The 17,755-nt window shown below is 43.9% G+C and overlaps 1 protein-coding gene across 4 annotated transcripts in view; it reads left to right on the top strand.

Moving 5' to 3' along the window:
- Positions 1 to 9,539, top strand: part of GLT8D2 (glycosyltransferase 8 domain containing 2) — a 72,348-nt gene extending 62,809 nt beyond the window's left edge. For all 4 annotated transcript variants that reach the window (XM_033953361.1, XM_033953363.1, XM_033953359.1 and 1 more), the window contains 2 exons: positions 1,430 to 1,542; positions 7,932 to 9,539. In XM_033953361.1, the coding sequence (XP_033809252.1) occupies positions 1,430 to 1,542; positions 7,932 to 8,104 (286 nt within the window). In that variant the 3' untranslated portion in view covers positions 8,105 to 9,539. The remainder of the gene's footprint in view (positions 1 to 1,429; positions 1,543 to 7,931) is intronic.
- Positions 9,540 to 17,755: the final 8,216 nt, after the last annotated feature.

Genomic DNA, 17,755 nt, shown 5'->3' with positions numbered 1-17,755 from the left:
GAAGTAAACCGGCACAGAGCAAATCGTATAAAGTAGTAAATTGGCACAGAGTGACTTGTGTAAGGTAAACCGCCACTCGACACTCATTTGAAAGCGAACGTGCGCACGTGCCGAATGTGCACACGTGCCAAATTGTTATGCTGACCATCGAACATGCATGCTATTCCCCCGATGGGAGGTGTTACACAAACTTGATGGCACGTAGTTCAGGTCAGCATAAGCTTTACTTGGAGCACTTTAAAAAAAACAAAAAACAACGGCTCCCTTAGTCCCTCCCTAATCATCTAAATGGTCATCCTCAAAACCCAAAGAATCCCCTTATATCTCACAGCCTAGTTATTCAGGCATTGATCTTGTTAGGTGTAAAAGCAAATACAGGGGTGGAAACATTTTGGAAAACCTGATCTTCAATAACATTTGTAACCACCACCCACCCACTGGGAGAACTGGTAGTTCAATGAGAGCCACAGCTGCCTCAAACACATCCTCCCCCCCCCCCCACCCCCCATTCCCTTCCTTCCCGCTGTCTGGCCGGCTCCCTTAGTCCCTTGTCGGAGTTATTTTTAAGTTTAAAGGTGGCTCAGCAGCTGCTCTCACGATCCCCGCCTGCATCGGAAGCCTTCTCCGCCGCAAGTTTGGCTTATGAGAGGAGCCGCGGCGGCGGCTTTGAACTTAAAAATAAACTTCGGGCGGGGAGTGTAAGGGAGCCGGCCAGACCGCACATTACCTTGGGGTCCGCGAGTGTGGGTCCGTTGTAAGCACACATGCACACTCCTGCCGGCCATGGACCTACAGATCATGCAGGTCAGAGTGCGCAGGCGCGCTTAGCGTTTAATTATGTTAAGATGAGTCGACCTGGTACCTTTAAAAAATTCCCTTGTGAGGATCTTGGTGTGCGTCTAGGTGCATAAGATTAGAGCCTGTCTTTTAGATATACATGTTTCCAATTGTTTAACCCAGTAGGAGAAGTGTGTGTACTGTCTTGGCACACATTTGTTTATGCTGCAAGGAAAGTATGCATAGGGTTACCAGAGGTCTGGCTTTACCCGAACATGTCCTCTTTTTAGTGGACATGTTCGGGCGTCCAGACAGCTTTCTAAACCTGGTTGCATTGGGAGGGGTATCTATGCATGAACAGATGCCCTCCTGACTGAGACGAGCAGGCTGAGAGGGGCAGGGCTGAGGTGTGGCATAGGCATAACAGTGCGAGTCTAGGGGTCCGGATTTTTTATATGTAAAATCTGGTAACCCTAAGTATGCAAGCTCTGTAATAGGAATGTGTAGTTTTAGCTGCTGAGGAAAGGAGTATTCTAGAATTAGGGAAATTGGTGGAGTGACTCTGTGTGTGCATGTCTTTTTATTCTCCATTTTGAACAGACCCTTACAATAATCTATTCTGAATTTGGGATCTTTTTTTTATTTTGCATAGTGATAACCTCTATAGCAGCACCCTTGGTGGAGGTGTGGCCACACCTCCAATGCTCATAGTATTTCATGGATTGCATTCATCTATCAATCCTATGTGGCACATAAGGCATCTAGGTAAGTTTATTGCAGTTTGAAATACTTTGTGGAGAATATTGTTTAGGCCATAAATTGGATGTTTAGATTTGTGCCTTCAAAACAATGCTGCAATCAACTTTATAGCCAATATTAAAACAAACTGTATACTGTTGTTACTTCAAATCACTCCCAGACAGTCATAACATGCACAATTCTATTTTTTTTATTATTAGCTAGATTAGTGTATCGCAAACTGTGTGCCTTTTGAGATTTGAGGTGTGTCGTGACACACTGGCGAGGGGGAGAGCTGCCAACGCTGGCTGATTGCCTACAGGATGTGCTTCTTGCGGTGAGAGGCATGTCCTGTAAGCAGGCAGCTGGCATGGATGACTCTCCTCAAGTTTCAAGTTTTATTTAAAACTAGTGTTTAAGCCCGTTAGATTAACGGGTGCTAGAATAGGTATGTAGACTTAGGCATTTTTTTTCTTTCTTTCTGTATGTCTGTCTTTCTTTCTGTCTCTCTTCCTGGCCCCCTTTCTTTCTGTCTCTCTCTCTGGCCCCCTGTCCGTCTGGGGGGGGGGGGGGTTCTGTCTCTCTCCTTGGCTGCTGTCTGCCTTTCTTTCTGTCTCTCTCCTTGGCCGCTGTCTGTGTCTTTTTTTCTTTCTTTCTGTTTCCTTGGCCGCTGTCTGTCTTTTTTTCTTTCTTTCTGTCTCTCTCCTTGGCCGCTGTCTTTCTTTCTGTCTCTCTTCTTGGCCACTGTCTGTCTTTTTCTTTCTCTCTCTCTCCTTGGCCGGTCTGTCTTTTTTTTCTGTCTCTCTTCTTGGCCGCTATCTGTCTTTGGCCGCTGTCTTTCTTTCTGGCTCTCTCCGCTATCTGTCTGTCTTTCTTTCTGGCTCTCTCCATGGACGCTACCTGTCTGTCTGTCTTTTTTCTTTCTTTCTGTCTCCTTGGCTGCTGTCTGTCTGTCTTTTTTTCTTTCTGTCTCTCTCCTTAGCTGCTGTCTTTTTTTCTTTCCGTCTTTCTCCTTGGCCACTATCTGCCTTTTTCTTTCTCTCTCTCTCTCTCCTTGGCCGCTGTCTGCCTTTCTTTCTGTCTCTCTCCTTGGCCGCTATCTGTCTGTCTTTCTCTCTCTCTCCTTGGCCCCTGTCTTTCTTTCTGTCTCTTTTCTTGCCGCTGTCTGTCTTTTTTTTTTTTCTCTCTCTCTCCTTGGCCGCTGTCTGTCTTTTTTTTTTTTTCTCTCTCTCTCTCTCTCTCCTTGGCCGCTGTCTTTTTTTTCTCTCTCTCCTCGGCCGCTCTTTTTTTCTTTCTCTCTCTCGACTGCTGTCTTTTTTTTTTTTTCTCTCTCTCTCCTTGGCTGCTGTCTGTCTGTCTATCTGTCTCTCTCCCTGGCCCCTTGTCTTTCTGTGTGTATGTTTGTCTTTCTTGCTGCCCCCTGCCTGTCTGTTTCTCGTGCGCCGAGATGCTTCAGCTCCATCCCCCTTCTCCCACCTACTTGTAAAAATGAAGCAGCTCTGGCAGGGTCCAGCGCAGGCTGTATAGATAGGTAAACCGCCGCACCACCGCAGGCTGTATAGATAAGGAAACCACCGCAGGCTCCAGCTGGAGGAAACTTGAGGAAATTGCCGCACACACCCGAACCCGCCATACAAACCAAACCGCCACAGGCTCTACCGCCGTACTGTGCATGTCTGCATCACACGCTGTACTGTGCATGTCTGACACGGAGGCACAAATCATGGACGCAAGGATCACGCCATTTAAAGTGCGCATGCGCACTTAGAATTTTATTATAGAGGATATGATTTGATCGCTTATCCCGGCTTCTAAGTGAGGTACAAGTAAGAAATAAAAGGGGTTTAAAAAACCAACAAATTAAAATACAAAGTGATTATAACAAATATTTTAAAACAATGTTAAATACAAATGGCTTAACTAACTTGAGACGAGTAAAATTCAACTAACATGTGACGAAAGGTGAGGGGGAAGGAAATACGATTGATATAGTAAAGGAGAACAATTAAGGAAAGCACAGAAGAACCTGGAATGCGGAAAGTTGTTTCTTATGGAAGATAAAGATAGATGATAAAAATACTGGAATCAAGTTTTGAATGCTTCTTTAAATAAGTGACTCTTGGCCGGTGTCTCTTCTCCTCTCCCCACACCTCCCAGATCCCTTTACCGAAGCGGGTTGCGGCCAGATAGGTCTCCGCCCATGCATGGATGTTGATGCGATGACATGACTGACGTCCGTGCACTTCTGTGTGCCTTCCGGCCGGGGCACTAAATTTAGTGTGCTGCTGGCCAGAAAGTTTGCAAGGCACTGAGCTAGATCTTGAGAAGTGTTTTCTAAAGGCACAATGTTCTAGTCCCTTAGAGAAACAAGCACGCACATTGTCACAAGATCTGCCAACATTTTTTTTATTTCAATAATAGTGTTCTATATTATTTAGTGAACGTATTCAAAGTGCTCATTCATAAAAAAAAATTTTGTACAAAATAACTTAGCTGTATTTCATCAACATCGGGAGGGGACCAGTCACTCCGACATGTTGGCAGATCCAGTGACGATGTGCGTGCTTGTTTCTCTATGGGACTAAAACATTGTCCCTTGTAGAAAACACTTCTGGAGATCTAGCTAATAATAAAAAATAGAATTGTGCATGTTACTACTGTCTGATTGGGAGCGAGTTCAAAACAATGCTAGCATCTTATAAAAAAGCTCTGTGAACCTTTTCTAAAATGTGACTAGTGCTGCCAGAGAAGTACAATTATTTGGTGTCATGCAGAGCAGAAACCATTTTGTAACATGCATTTAAAAAAAGGAAAGCCATTACTAGATGTCTGGTACACGTATGTGACAGATTTGGTCTGTTCTGTGGAGAACCGATTAAGGAACCATACTCATCAAAATAGCACTTTTTTGTAAGGCTATTTATACATAAGGCCCAACTTAATGCATATAAATCAACCGTGTACATGTTACAGAGCACCTAAGACTTCCACAACTGCGTTTTTTATACTTAGTGATGGGGAACTCGGCCTAAATTTCAGCACTCAAGCAGAGTCTGTGATATTACAATAGAAAAGGAACATGGAAAGAAGGAAGAGGTCTTCCACTTATTGACTATCACTGTATCCTTCTTTGTTTCTTTTGTTTTAATAAAGAAAAAAATAGAAGAACCTAAAAAATGACTCCATCCTCCCAAAATTACCCCTGTCACTTCTAAAGTTATTAACCCCCCTCCTGCCAAAAAAATAAAATCTTCCCAAACTGCCCAGGCCCCCTACCTATCTCAGATCCCCTCTTCATCTTCATAATCTGCTTAGGGCAGGAGTAGTTCTTTTTCTCTTGCTCTGCCACTTCTACTTTTCAAGATGTCTTGTGTCTGTCATTTCCTGAGTTGGCTAGGATAGGAGATGCAGTGGAGGCAGTGTTCACAACCCCTGGAGGAAGGGAGTTCCAGTTATTGCACAATAGTGATATCTAATGGCCAGTATGCAGGTGCATATCCTCAAATTGCAGACTGTTGCTGCAGCAGTGACTGGACTAACATACAGTAGGAGGGTCTGTAAAACAAGGGAAAAATCCCAGCTTGCTGTAAATTAGTTCATGTTGCAAAAGACCAGTTCTGGCTCCTTTTGAGTTGGAAGCTCAAAAGGAACAAGCAGAAACAGCTGGATCAAAACTGCCTGCCCCTAACTCAAGCTTTGGTGAATGGCTTCTGCTGGTATTGAAAACTTTATAATTTCTATACATTACACTGTTTTCTAAAAAGAGGAAGCAGGAAACTTACTAGGTTTGGATCAGGAATTTATTTGAAATCTATGTTATTAATAACATAAAACATAATATACAGAATTGCATAAACTATACAACTGCCCATACGGGACTTGAAAAGATTTCTTCATATTGAAAAATCATACTATTCATATTAGTATTGACATCCCACTATACCTGGCCATATACTGAGGCCTTGTTTTTTTATCCCTCTAACACCAGGTATCCCCTTTCCTAACTAACCCCTTCCAAACACCTAGCTCCTGCTACAAGCCTAAAACAACATGTACCCAAGTCAGTGAGCAAAACTAGACAACTGAACATTAAAGAATCACAAATGCAATCTATTCAAAATAAGGGTCCAAACAGCAAGGAAGAGCCTTTCATATCATAAAGGTACTTATTTGGTTCCTACATTGCCAGAAAGATGGAGCTTTAGGGTGAATCCCCTGTTGAACTATACGTTTTTTGTCTGTTAAGGCACCCTTTCATAAATGTTTGCCTCTTGCTTCTAATCCCCAAGTCTGGCCACAGTGGCGTAGTAAGGTGTGTGTGGCACTGGCACTTCTTCCTCCCCCCAAGCAATGGGAGAAGTCTCTTATATGCTCTTCCCCCGCCCCATACCTCTTCAAATCTTTATCAGCAGCAAGCAGGATCTCCTACCCACTGCTCAAGCCAAACTCATCCCTCCCTCATATATTACTTTCTGTTCACGGGACCAGGAAGTGATGTTGGAGGGAAGGTTCAGCTGGCAACAATGCTTTACAACAAAACCTATACACAAGTTTTCTTTCCCAGAACATGAGCTTAGCAGGACAGATTTTGAGTCTTTGAAAATTAAAAGATTAATTACAAGTTTGGAAATAATAATTTAGGGACAGATAGGATTGTTTGAAATCTTTTTTTTTTTTAATTCTTTATTCATTTTTAAACTTTCAAGTGTACAAAATTCATAATAAACACTATTAATTAGACCACTTGAACATCTTATCATTGTATCTTATAAATATAAATGCCACCCTCCCCCCAAGCCCATTATTTATTATAAGATCATAAATCCTCCTATTAAACCCTTCCCCTCTTTCAATACTAAGTGGTGTATAATTAATAGAAAAATGGATTGTTTGAAATCTAATTAATATATTTAAATGAAAGATCTGAAAGGGATGGGGAAGGGTTGAAGAAGCTTTCAGAAATTAAAAGTGGTGTTTCATTTCTCAGGCACTCTTTAAGTTGAAGCGAAAGAGGCTTTTTAACCTCCCCCAAAGCTACTGTATATGGATGGCATTTGGGGAGGACAATTGTAGGGATTTGACAAATACCAAAGATGGTGGCTATCCACTATTAAACTTTACCTACCCACAAGTTATTTGGAAGACATTTGAAGTGTATAAATTAGGAATGTCCAACCTTGCCTCACCCATTCAGGTTTTCAGGATTTCCCCGATGAATGTGCGAGATCGTTTTGCATACAATGGAGGAAATGTATGCAAATTAATCTCATGCACATTCATTGGGGAAATCATGAAAAACCTAACTGAGTTTCGGCCTTCTAGGACCAAAATTTGATACATCTAGTACAAATATTTAAGTGGTCCTTTTACTAAGCTGTAGTAAGCACTAGCATATGCTTATTGTAGGTTAAAATGGCTTACCAAATGATGTGCTCAGGTGTCCTGCAGTATGTTTTGGATCTGCCCATGCAAACCAAACACTAGATATTTTTCTGAGGAGGGGCATTGTCTGGGGACAGAGAATGGGTGTTTACCATGCACTGATTAGCAGAGGATTGGTATATGAGCCCTTAGGGTCAGATGCTGTAAATGGCACCTGAGCTCTGCTTGGAACTCGTAATTGACCAGCCATTAAAAAAAAAAATGATTAAGAGTTCTGTGCGGAACTTGGAGCAGCACCTAGTGGTGTCTAACACCACCTACCTGAAAAAATAGGCGTGGTATGACTTAGGCGTTGCTAGGTGTCTGTGTTAGGCGCCAGTAAGTTAGGCCAGGAAAACCTCTAAGGACATTTTTACCACAGCTTGGTAAATGGACCCCTAAATAAATAAGAGATTAAAAAAAATAGTCTTTATTCATCAGGTCAGAACAAATCTACTAGATTTTTTTTTTTCCTTTTCAGAAAATGTATATATGGGTTCAGTTAATATTTACAAACCTTTGTGATGTTAAATGCAGAGGAGGTGGGTCTTTCAATGATAAGAAAGTGTTGAGGGAAATTAACTAAAAAGAAAAGGTACATGACAACTAATGTGATTCAACAGGGAGGGAGGGAGGTGGGAAGGCATCATTATTTCTTGTATTTAGTTTATTGAAATTCTATATGTGGTTATACTTTTATGGATGAATGGGAGGAAGGGGGAGAAAATGATTGTTTTCAGAATGTTTGTATATTTAAAATGCTTTTCCTGATTCATTTATGTTTAAAATTTTTGCAATGCACTGTTATTATTTGAAAATTAATAAAGATTAAAAAAAAGAAAAGAAAGTGTTGAGGGAGTTTAGGCTGAAGATGGAAGGCTAAAGGATTATCTCATACCTTTTTCTATAGTAGCTCTTAAGGCACAAAACATTCAGCTACACAGGTATTTTCCTATGCCCAGAAGGCTTATCAGTCTTTTTCTTTTTATTTAAAGGATGGAGTCCAGATGCTAGATACTCTGAACATTTTCTGCAAGAAGCCAAATTGCTTCATTGGAATGGCAGACATAAACCTTGGGACTATCCCAGCATTCATGCTGAAATATGGGAAAACTGGTATATTCCTGATCCCACAGGGCAATTCAAACTGGTACGCCCCAAGCATTGACAGAAAAAAAAGATTAATTTATGCATATGCATCCCTATTTAAATGATGAAAAGTGACAATTCATTTAATCTACAATGGACTAATCTTTTTTTTAAAGAAAACCAAGGCTCCAAGCAAGAAGGTCAGCAATTTATTAGAAAAAATCATTTAAGAAACAGGGACATAGGTTTTGTCTTTTTACTATATTACCTCAACTGTATCTTGCTTAACATCCCAGCTAAAAATGAGGGCTTTGTTCTGAGAAAAGTCAAAGCTGAAAGTCATAACATGGGATTAGAACTGATGAAGATTTTGAGCTCGAAAGTGATTGAAATTGTTTACAATTTCTATTCTATCTCCTGAGCTCTTTCGTAAACAAAGAAGCAACTAGCAGGGAAGAAATACTCTGCAAAATAGCTCTGGGTCACTTTTCAAGGAAGGCAAGGAACTAACACTCCAAACGAAGATCAGACTAAACTAAACTAAACCTTAGGTTTATATACCGCATCATCTCCACAATCGTAGAGCTCGGCACGGTTTACAGGAGTTGAGAGAGAAAGGAACTCCATGAAGGTTAAAGTGTATAGAGAAAGGGTGATTTGGGGGGCTTACGATGCCAGACTTGTCCACACACTCATTTTCTGTGGTCAACTACTGACGTGAAAGCTGGACACTACAGAAACAAGACAGAAATAAGATTGACTCTTTTGAGCTTTGGTACTGGAGAAGGATTTTATGCGTGTTGTGGACTGCCAGAACAAATTGATACTGGTGGATGCCTGGACTGCTCTTCTGTGGGAAGTGGTGGGGATGAAAACAGTGATGGAATTCAAAGTGTAGGAAAAACACAGAGATTCCTGATCTGGTATGAAGATAGAATAAATGTATAAAGCACTTCCATTCAAGTAAAACTTAACTTTCATGCTTTAAAGAAATAAAAGTGATGGAGGGGATAGATTGCACCCAGAGTCACAGGCTACTTTTTTGGGCAGACTGAATGGGGCATGCTGGGGTTTGTTTTTTTTTGCCAGTATTTACAATTATTACCAGCTTTGGAAACATGCTGGTCTTTCCTCAAAAGAAAAGTGAGAAAGTATTGATACCGACTTACTCAAAACATACAGAAATAGCTAGTCAGTATATATCACCATTCTTTTTAGTAGGAAGCACCACAACAGTTACAGAACATGTACAAACTGACTTATGCATTTGTTAAAAACATCAGGGTTTTTAGAAAACTGAGTATAAAGTAAGGTTAGGGTCTGTGCAGCCCAGTTTTGTGCACAGGAATTACTAATAAGGAGAGAAATTTATAAGATTGCTATATTTAGAATTGATGGCAGACCCTGGTGTTGTTAAGCAGATCAGCTTTAAACTATTTATTTAATTCTGCTTGGGCATACATTTAATATGTAAAACTAAAATCATTTTTTTGCAATAAAAATGGTAAATCTGATTTGTTCCAGGCCCTGGTTGATTTCTCACAACTTTGGTAGCAGTTCATTCTGTTTACAAGTTTTCATTAAAATTTGTTTGATCGCTTCACATAAAATTCTAAGCGACTTACAATTAAAATGGGGAAAATAAATAATGATATAAGAACATGACAAAAGACAGACATCAATTACAAACTGGAACATAAGGAAAAGGAATAACTACAATTTAAAAGTAAAGAAACAAATAAGGGTAACACAAGAGGTGAAGGAAAAACCTTTAAGAGGAAAGAGAGGATTGATTTAATATCGCAGAGGAATGTCCAAGTTAGAATTCAAAAGCATCTTTAAAAAGAAAGCACTTTAAAGATCCCTTGAACTTGTCTATGCTTTTTTCCTCCCTTAAAAAAAACAGGAAGCGAGTTCCATATAAGGGGTGCTGTTACAGAAAATGATGTGTTACAGTGTGTACTGATTACTTTCAATTTTTTCTCACTAACATGTCTGGGATAGCATGTAAAGTTGATCTTTAGGGACCCTTTTACTAAAGCTTAGTGCATGCTAACAGTGTACAATAAGTGCCACATGGTCCATGGGTATAAAACAGGATGCGCAGGATGCACTAAAGGGAGAATTCAAGGACCACTAACCAAGGTTGAAGACCAGAATTCCCAGAGTATTGCAAGTACTGCCAAGCCACAACTGCTTAATATAGTCTCCCATTGAAAACCGTAATTGCAACAAAAGGCAAAAACCTAAGCTTGGTCTTTAAGCAGCAAACATCAGATGTTAGTTCCTGAAAGAAACTGTCCTAGCATTAAATGGACAGTAACTGAAAATGAAGAAAAAAAAATCCCACCAAATTGTCACACATCAATATCCAGAAAGCTGGGCATGTCACAACTGATCCTCAGGAAGGCAATTTGATAACTGTCACTTTGGAAAGTAGACTACCAGAAGGCTGCTTTAAGGAAATCTATCTAGTCTATAATTTGTGGATCGCACTGTGCCTATAATAGGTTCAAGGTGATTTCCAAAGTTAAGAACCTATACAATACATGGGAAAAAACTCTTAATTGTAGAAAGTACAGGTCCTTACAATCTCCAGAGCTAGCAATTATATACTATTTAGAGACATTCACAGGTGGAGTTTTGTTTGGTTTTTGGTTTTTCTTTTTTGATTGTTAGTAGAATTATTATAATCACATACTATACAAGGGTATAATATTATAGAAGCAACATTTACTTTAGAAACCAATTACTTTAAAATGCTTTAATAGAATACAAAAGTGAGAACCAAGCCGTATGAAACTGCAAGATCATGGCCTCTAATAATTACTCAGCATTCATTTACAAAAATATATTTTAAAATCATGAAGTGGATCCTTTTTAAATCCTGTGTGTTAATATAAAATAATTGTAAAAGGACAGACCGACATTCTAAGGCAGGGCTGCACAAGTCCGGTCCTCGAGATCTACTGGCAGGCCAGGTTTTCAGGATATCCACAATGAATATGCATGAGAAAGATTTGCCTACACTGCCTTCTTGGTATGCAAATCTCTCTCATGCATATTCATTGTGGATATCCTGAAAACCTGGCTTGCCAGTAGATCTCGAGGACCAGACTTGGGCAGCCCTGCTCTAAGAGATTATTTTTATTTTTGAAGTCTGAAAAACAAATGTAATTTAAGTTACCAGCAAACTAAGGAATAAACCAGTTTACTCTGATAAACAAATAGTACATTTTATTGAAAAAATCTGCACAAAAGTCACAGTTCTGTAAACCTTTTAATTACTGACCTAAAGAGAAATGCACCAGCTGAGTGTAAAGACATGCCACATATAACACATTTAGGTACTGAAAGTGTTACAGTACATCTAAGTGAGACCCAAAGCCCCTCATTAGTATATTCAGATTTACTGCTTTTTCTAAAACCAATCCCAAAGAAAAAAATACATTCTTGCAAAACTATCATCTTTAGTTGGCTGTAAATTACATAGCATTGCTGTGAAATCACACAAAACAAGGAATTTCAAAAGCACCTGGAGGAGAATTTCATTGTAAACAAGTGATGCATGATATAGTACCCCCATCTTTAGAGAGACCAGCAAGCAAAATCTCTGGTCTCATACATTAATTTAAAAAAAACTAATAATAAAAAGAGAGACAGCAGCTTTCTGATGCATTTTGACATAATCTGGATTTACAAGATAAAACATCAATTTAAAGAATTCTCCAAGGTCATGTTGCACCATGCTTTTCAGACAATAGTTCTGAACATTTAAAGACATTTCACTCCATTACAGCTAAACAGAAGACCTGAACGTAGCAGCAAAATTTACACATTAGATCAAGCACTGGAGAGAATGACCTATTGACAGAATACCTACTGCACTATAAATTTATCTTCCTTTATAAACTTTAGCATGCTGCTCAAAAGCAAGGGGCCCAATCTCTTAGTATTAGATCGGAATGGTCAGCATTATATGGAACTCAAAGGTTATGGCTGAACTCCCAGACATAACAGCTCTGATTTTATAAATGGTGTTTAATGGGAATGGTAAAGGAAGATTAGGTTCTTACCTCTTTCTAATAGAAAGGACTGAGTCTTGACCAGCGGATCATTTTCCTCTCTAACTGCGAGTTGTTTAGAAGATGTCATCTACCTTTTTCATCTCCTTTCTGAATGGGCTGTGATATAACTCCTCAGTTTGTCTTAAATAAGTTGTAAACCGTTATAAGAAGAAATATAAGGAGGAGGGGGTGCAGTGCAGGGAACCTCCCCAACAATCCACTTGTGTTCTGCTCTGCAACAATTATTGTTAAAGCAATGTTACTTACCGTAACAGTTGTTATCCAGGGACAGCAGGCAGCTATTCTCACTAGTGGGTGATGTCATCCGACAGAGCCCCGATACGGACATCTTGAAAGCATGTCTTGCTTGAAGAAACTTAGAAGTTTCGAGATGCCCGCACCGCGCATGCGCCAGTGCCTTCCCGCCCGATGTACCGGGCGTGTCTCCTCAGTTCAGGTAGCTAGCCTGAGAAGCCAACCCAGGGGAGGTGGGTGGGACGTGAGAATAGCTGCCTGCTGTCCCTGGATAACAACTGTTACGGTAAGTAACATTGCTTTATCCCAGGACAAGCAGGCAGGTATTCTCACTAGTGGGTGACCTCCAAGCTAACCCCAATGGGATGGTGGGAGAGTTGGCAACTTAAGAGAACAAATTTTGTAATACAGTTTGGCCAAACTGTCCATCCCGTCTGGAGAAAGTATCCAGACAATAATGAGAGGTGAAGGTATGAACCGAGGACCAAGTGGCAGCCTTACAAATCTCCTCAATCGGTGTCGATCTGAGGAAGGCTACAGAGGCTGCCATTGCTCTGACCTTGTGGGCTGTGACCTTACAGGGAAGGGATAATCCAGCCTGGGCATAGCAGGAAGAGATACAAGCCGCCATCCAGTTAGAGATGGTGCGCTTCGATACAGGTCGTCCCAACTTGTTTGGATCAAAGGAGACGAAAAGTTGAGGTGCAGTTCTGTGTGGCTTTGTGCGATCCAAGTAGAAAGCCAGAGCACGTTTACAGTCCAGAGTGTGCAAAGCAGATTCCCCAGGATGAGAATGAGGCTTTGGAAAAAACACTGGAAGCACGATGGATTGATTGATGTGAAATTCAGAGACCACTTTAGGTAAGAATTTTGGATGAGTACGGAGAACCACCTTGTCATGATGGAATACAGTGAAGGGTGGATCTGCCACTAGGGCCTGAAGCTCACTGACTCGGCGAGCTGACGTGAGGGCCACCAGGAAAACCACCTTCCAGGTGAGATACTTAAGAGGAGCCGTTTTGAGAGGTTCAAACGGAGGCTTCATAAGATGAGACAGGACCACATTGAGATCCCAAACCACAGGAGGAGGTTTGATAGGAGGATTGACATGAAAAAGTCCTTTCATAAATTTGGAAACCACAGGATGAGCAGACAAAGGTTTCCCCTGTAGAGGCTGATGGAAAGCCGCAATAGCACTCAGGTGGACTCGTATAGAGGTAGACTTGAGACCAGACTGGGACAGGTGTAGAAGATAGTCCAATACAGACGATAGAGAAGCTTTCTGAGGTTCTATAGCATTGGAAATACACCAGGTCGAGAATCTCGTCCATTTTTGGGAATAGCATTGTCGAGTAGCAGGCTTCCTGGAAGCCTCCAAGACCTCCCTCACAGCTTGAGAGAACTGGTGAGGGGTTATGTTGAAAGGAACCAAGCTGTCAGGTGGAGAGACTGCAGGTTGGGATGAAGCAGCGAACCTTGATGTTGAGTAAGCAGTGAAGGAAACACTGGAAGAAGTATTGGCTCCCTGCTGCTGAGTTGAAGTAGAAGGGAGAACCAAGGTTGTCTGGGCCACCGAGGAGCAATCAGGATCATGGTGGCATGGTCTGATCTTAACTTGACCAGAGTCTTCTGAATGAGAGGAAAGGGAGGAAACGCATAAAGGAAGCGATTCCCCCACTCCAGTAGAAAGGCATCTGCCTCGAGGCGGAGAGGAGTGTAGATCCTGGAGCAAAACTGAGGCAGTTTGAAGTTGTGGGGCGCTGCAAAGAGGTCTATCTGAGGCGTTCCCCACTGAGCGAAGATCTGATGAAGGGGTTTGGAATGGAGCGTCCATTCGTGAGGTTGGAGAAGACGACTCAATTTGTCTGCCAAGACGTTGTCCTTCCCCTGAATGTAGACAGCTTTGAGGAAGGTGTTGTGGCGAACCGCCCAATCCCAGACTCGAAGAGCTTCCTGACAAAGAGGGGCCGAGCCCGTGCCCCCCTGTTTGTTGACATAATACATGGCGACCTGATTGTCTGTGCGAATAAGGATCACCATGTCGTGAAGCAGATGCTGAAAGGCTTGGAGAGCATTGAAGATGGCTCTGAGCTCCAGAAGATTGATTTGATGGAGCCGTTCCGCAGTGGTCCAGAACCCCTGAGTGCGAAGACCATCCAGATGGGCCCCCCATGCATAGTTCGATGAATCGGTCGTGAGAACCTTCTGGTGGGGAGGAGAGTGAAACAGCAAACCTCTGGATAGATTCGAAGAGGTCATCCACCAGAGAAGAGACTGCCGTAGAGCAGGAGTGACGATAATGTGACGGGACAACGGGTCGGACACCTGAGTCCACTGAGATGCCAGGGTCCATTGAGGAATCCTGAGATGTAGTCTGGCAAAAGGCGTCACATGAACTGTAGATGCCATGTGGCCCAAGAGGACCATCATGTGTCTCGCCGAGATGGACTGGCGAGAAGACACCGACTGGCAGAGTAGAAGGAGAGCATCCATGCGTTGAGGAGGAAGGAATGCTCGAAGTTGAATGGTATCCAGAACAGCCCCGATAAAGGGGAGACACTGGGTGGGCTGAAGATGTGATTTGGGGAAGTTGATCTCGAAGCCCAGATTCTGCAGTAAAGAAATTGTGGACAAGGTCGCCGAAATGACCTCTGGGGCCGAAGGTGCCTTGATGAGCCAGTCGTCGAGGTATGGAAACACCTGGAGACCCATGTTCCGGAGTGCAGCGGCCACCACCACCAGACACTTCGTGAAGACTCTGGGAGACGAGGAAAGGCCGAATGGAAGCACTCGATACTGCAGATGTAGATGTCCCACCCGAAATCTGAGAAACTTGCGGGAGGCCGGATGTATCGGGATGTGAGTGTAGGCCTCCTTGAGATCCAGAGAGCATAACCAATCGTTCTGCTCGAGTAGGGGGTAAAGAGAAGCAAGGGTCAGCATGCGGAACCGCTCCTTGACCAAAAACTTGTTGAGGACTCGAAGGTCCAAAATAGGACGCAGATCGCCCGTCTTCTTCGGAACCAAGAAATACCGGGAGTAGAACCCCCGGTTTTGCTGATCTACTGGCACCGGCTCGATGGCTCGAAGCAGAGCCTGCGCCTCCTGTAGAAGAAGAGCGGTCTGCATCGAGTTGGAAGGATACTCTCTTGGCGGGTGGTCCGGGGGGACCCGTTGGAAGTGAAGAGAGTATCCCTCTCTTACGATGGTAAGGACCCAAAGGTCCGATGTGATCGACTCCCATTGATGAGAAAAATGGTGGAGTCGACCCCCGATGGGGAAAACAAGGGAAGACAGAACGTCGGTTATGCTCCCTGGAAGAGAGTCAAAAGGGCTGAGTGGCCTTGGGTGCAGCCGGCATCTGAGGCTTCTGCTGAGACTTCTGTGGAGGCTGCCTCTTCGCAGGCTGTCTTGCTAGGGGAGCCTGTCTTGGTTGATAACGCCTCTGGTAGATTTGAGGCGGTCTAGATGGACGAGACTGTTGAGGCTTAGGCTTAGGACGCAGAATGGATTGAAAAGACTTCTCGTGGTCCGAAAGCTTTTTAGTGACAGTCTCGATAGACTCATCGAATAGATCCGCTCCCGCACAAGGCACATTAGCCAATCTGTCTTGGAGGTTCGGATCCATATCAATAGTGCGAAGCCAGGCCAGGCGACGCATGGCGACTGAGCAGGCCGCAGCACGTGCCGAGAGTTCGAAGGCATCGTAGGAGGATTGCATCAGCTGCAGCCGCAACTGGGACAGGGTTGCCACCACCTCCTCAAACTGGAAACGAGCTTCAGCATCGATGAAAGGGACGAACTTGCGGAGGACCGGCAAGAAGAAATCCAAATAAGAAGAGAAGAAAAAATTGTAATTGAGCACTCGAGTCGCCATCATCGAATTTTGGTAAACTCGTCTACCAAACTTGTCCATCGTTCTCCCCTCCCTGCCCGGAGGCACAGAAGCGTAGACCTGGGAAGGGTGAGAACGCTTGAGAGAAGACTCGACCAGCAGAGACTGATGAGAAAGTTGAGCTCCCTCAAACCCCTTGTGGTGAACGATGCGGTATCGAGCATCCAGCTTGCTGGGAACCGCAGGGATAGAATACGGTGTCTCAAAACAGCGCATGAAAGTCTGGTCCAGCAATTTATGCAAAGGAAGCCGAAGAGTCTCCGCCGGAGGGTGAGGCAAATGCATCGTATCCAAATACTCTTTAGAATATTTAGATCCAGTATCCAAAGTCACATCTAAGTCATCCGCCATCTGTCGGAGAAAAGATGAGAAAGACAATTGGTCCGCCAAGGCCGGCCGCCGAGACGGACTAGACGAAGTGGAAGCCTCCGGGTCTAGGGAGAGCTGAGACTGGCATGGAGAATAAGAGGTAGATGGTTCCTCATACTCTGGTCCCTCCGGTTGGGAAACATCGGACGATGAGTATCCCAAACGTTGCATCTTTTTCTGTGGGGACACTTCCGAATGACGTGAGGAGTGTCGAGATGAATGACGAGAACGATGCCCCTCCCGGTGCCGGGATGGGGAGCGAGAACTTCTGTGCATCGCACGATCCCCCGAAGCCTCTAAGGAATGGATGGGGCTCGAAGCGGTGGATCGCAGAGGTGGCAAGGACGCGGACTCACGCAGCGCCACCCAAGTCTGGTATGGAGTGCGGAAGAACTCTTCCTGCGATGCAGTATGCCCAGGACTCCGAATATCAGGGACCGTCCCAGCGCCCTGTTGCCTTGGAGGAGTAATGGGCTCTAAAGGAGGCATATCAGGAAGGGAAGCCCTCCTGGAGGCATCCGCCGCCCTCCGCCGATCCCCCTCGTCGAGCAGCGAGATCGAACGGCGAGGGGGAGGGGGCGGACCGCCCTCAGGGACCGGTGCTCGGACCTCACCCTGAATGTTGGCGATAAGCCGGGGTCCCATAGTTTGCATAAGCTCGACAAACTGAGCTTCCAGCAGGGATCGAAGCGAAGCCGATATGGAGGGATCCGCACCGAAAGGGGGTCCTCCTGCACGGTCTTCGCGCTCCTTCGCGGCCAAGTGCTTCTGCTTAGTAGCTTTGGGCACCTTGATGACCACGGGAGGGACAGTGGAAGGCGGTACCTGAACCGAAGAGACAGAGGCAGGCGCCGCAGCGGAACTGGAAGCCGCAGCCGGTGTAAACGATGCTGGCTTCACGATGCCGGATGCGGAAGTCATCGATGCAGGTTTCGATCGGACCGGTGAAACCTCAGCAGATGTAGAAGCAGACAGATCCTTGGCAGTGTCCATCTGGAACATCGACTCCCAAAGCAAGCAACGCCGCTTGAACGAGCGCGCAGTGAGCGTGGAACAAGGCCTGCACGATTTCGGAACGTGGTCCGGACCAAGACACTGAAGGCAGCGTCGATGCGGGTCCGTCAACGAAATCGCACGCTGGCAC

Source organism: Geotrypetes seraphini, chromosome 7 (genome assembly GCF_902459505.1).
Source record: "Geotrypetes seraphini chromosome 7, aGeoSer1.1, whole genome shotgun sequence".
NCBI lineage: Eukaryota > Metazoa > Chordata > Amphibia > Gymnophiona > Dermophiidae > Geotrypetes > Geotrypetes seraphini.
Note: the sequence above shows the minus strand (reverse complement) of the source record. Positions and strands in the feature narration are given on the sequence as shown.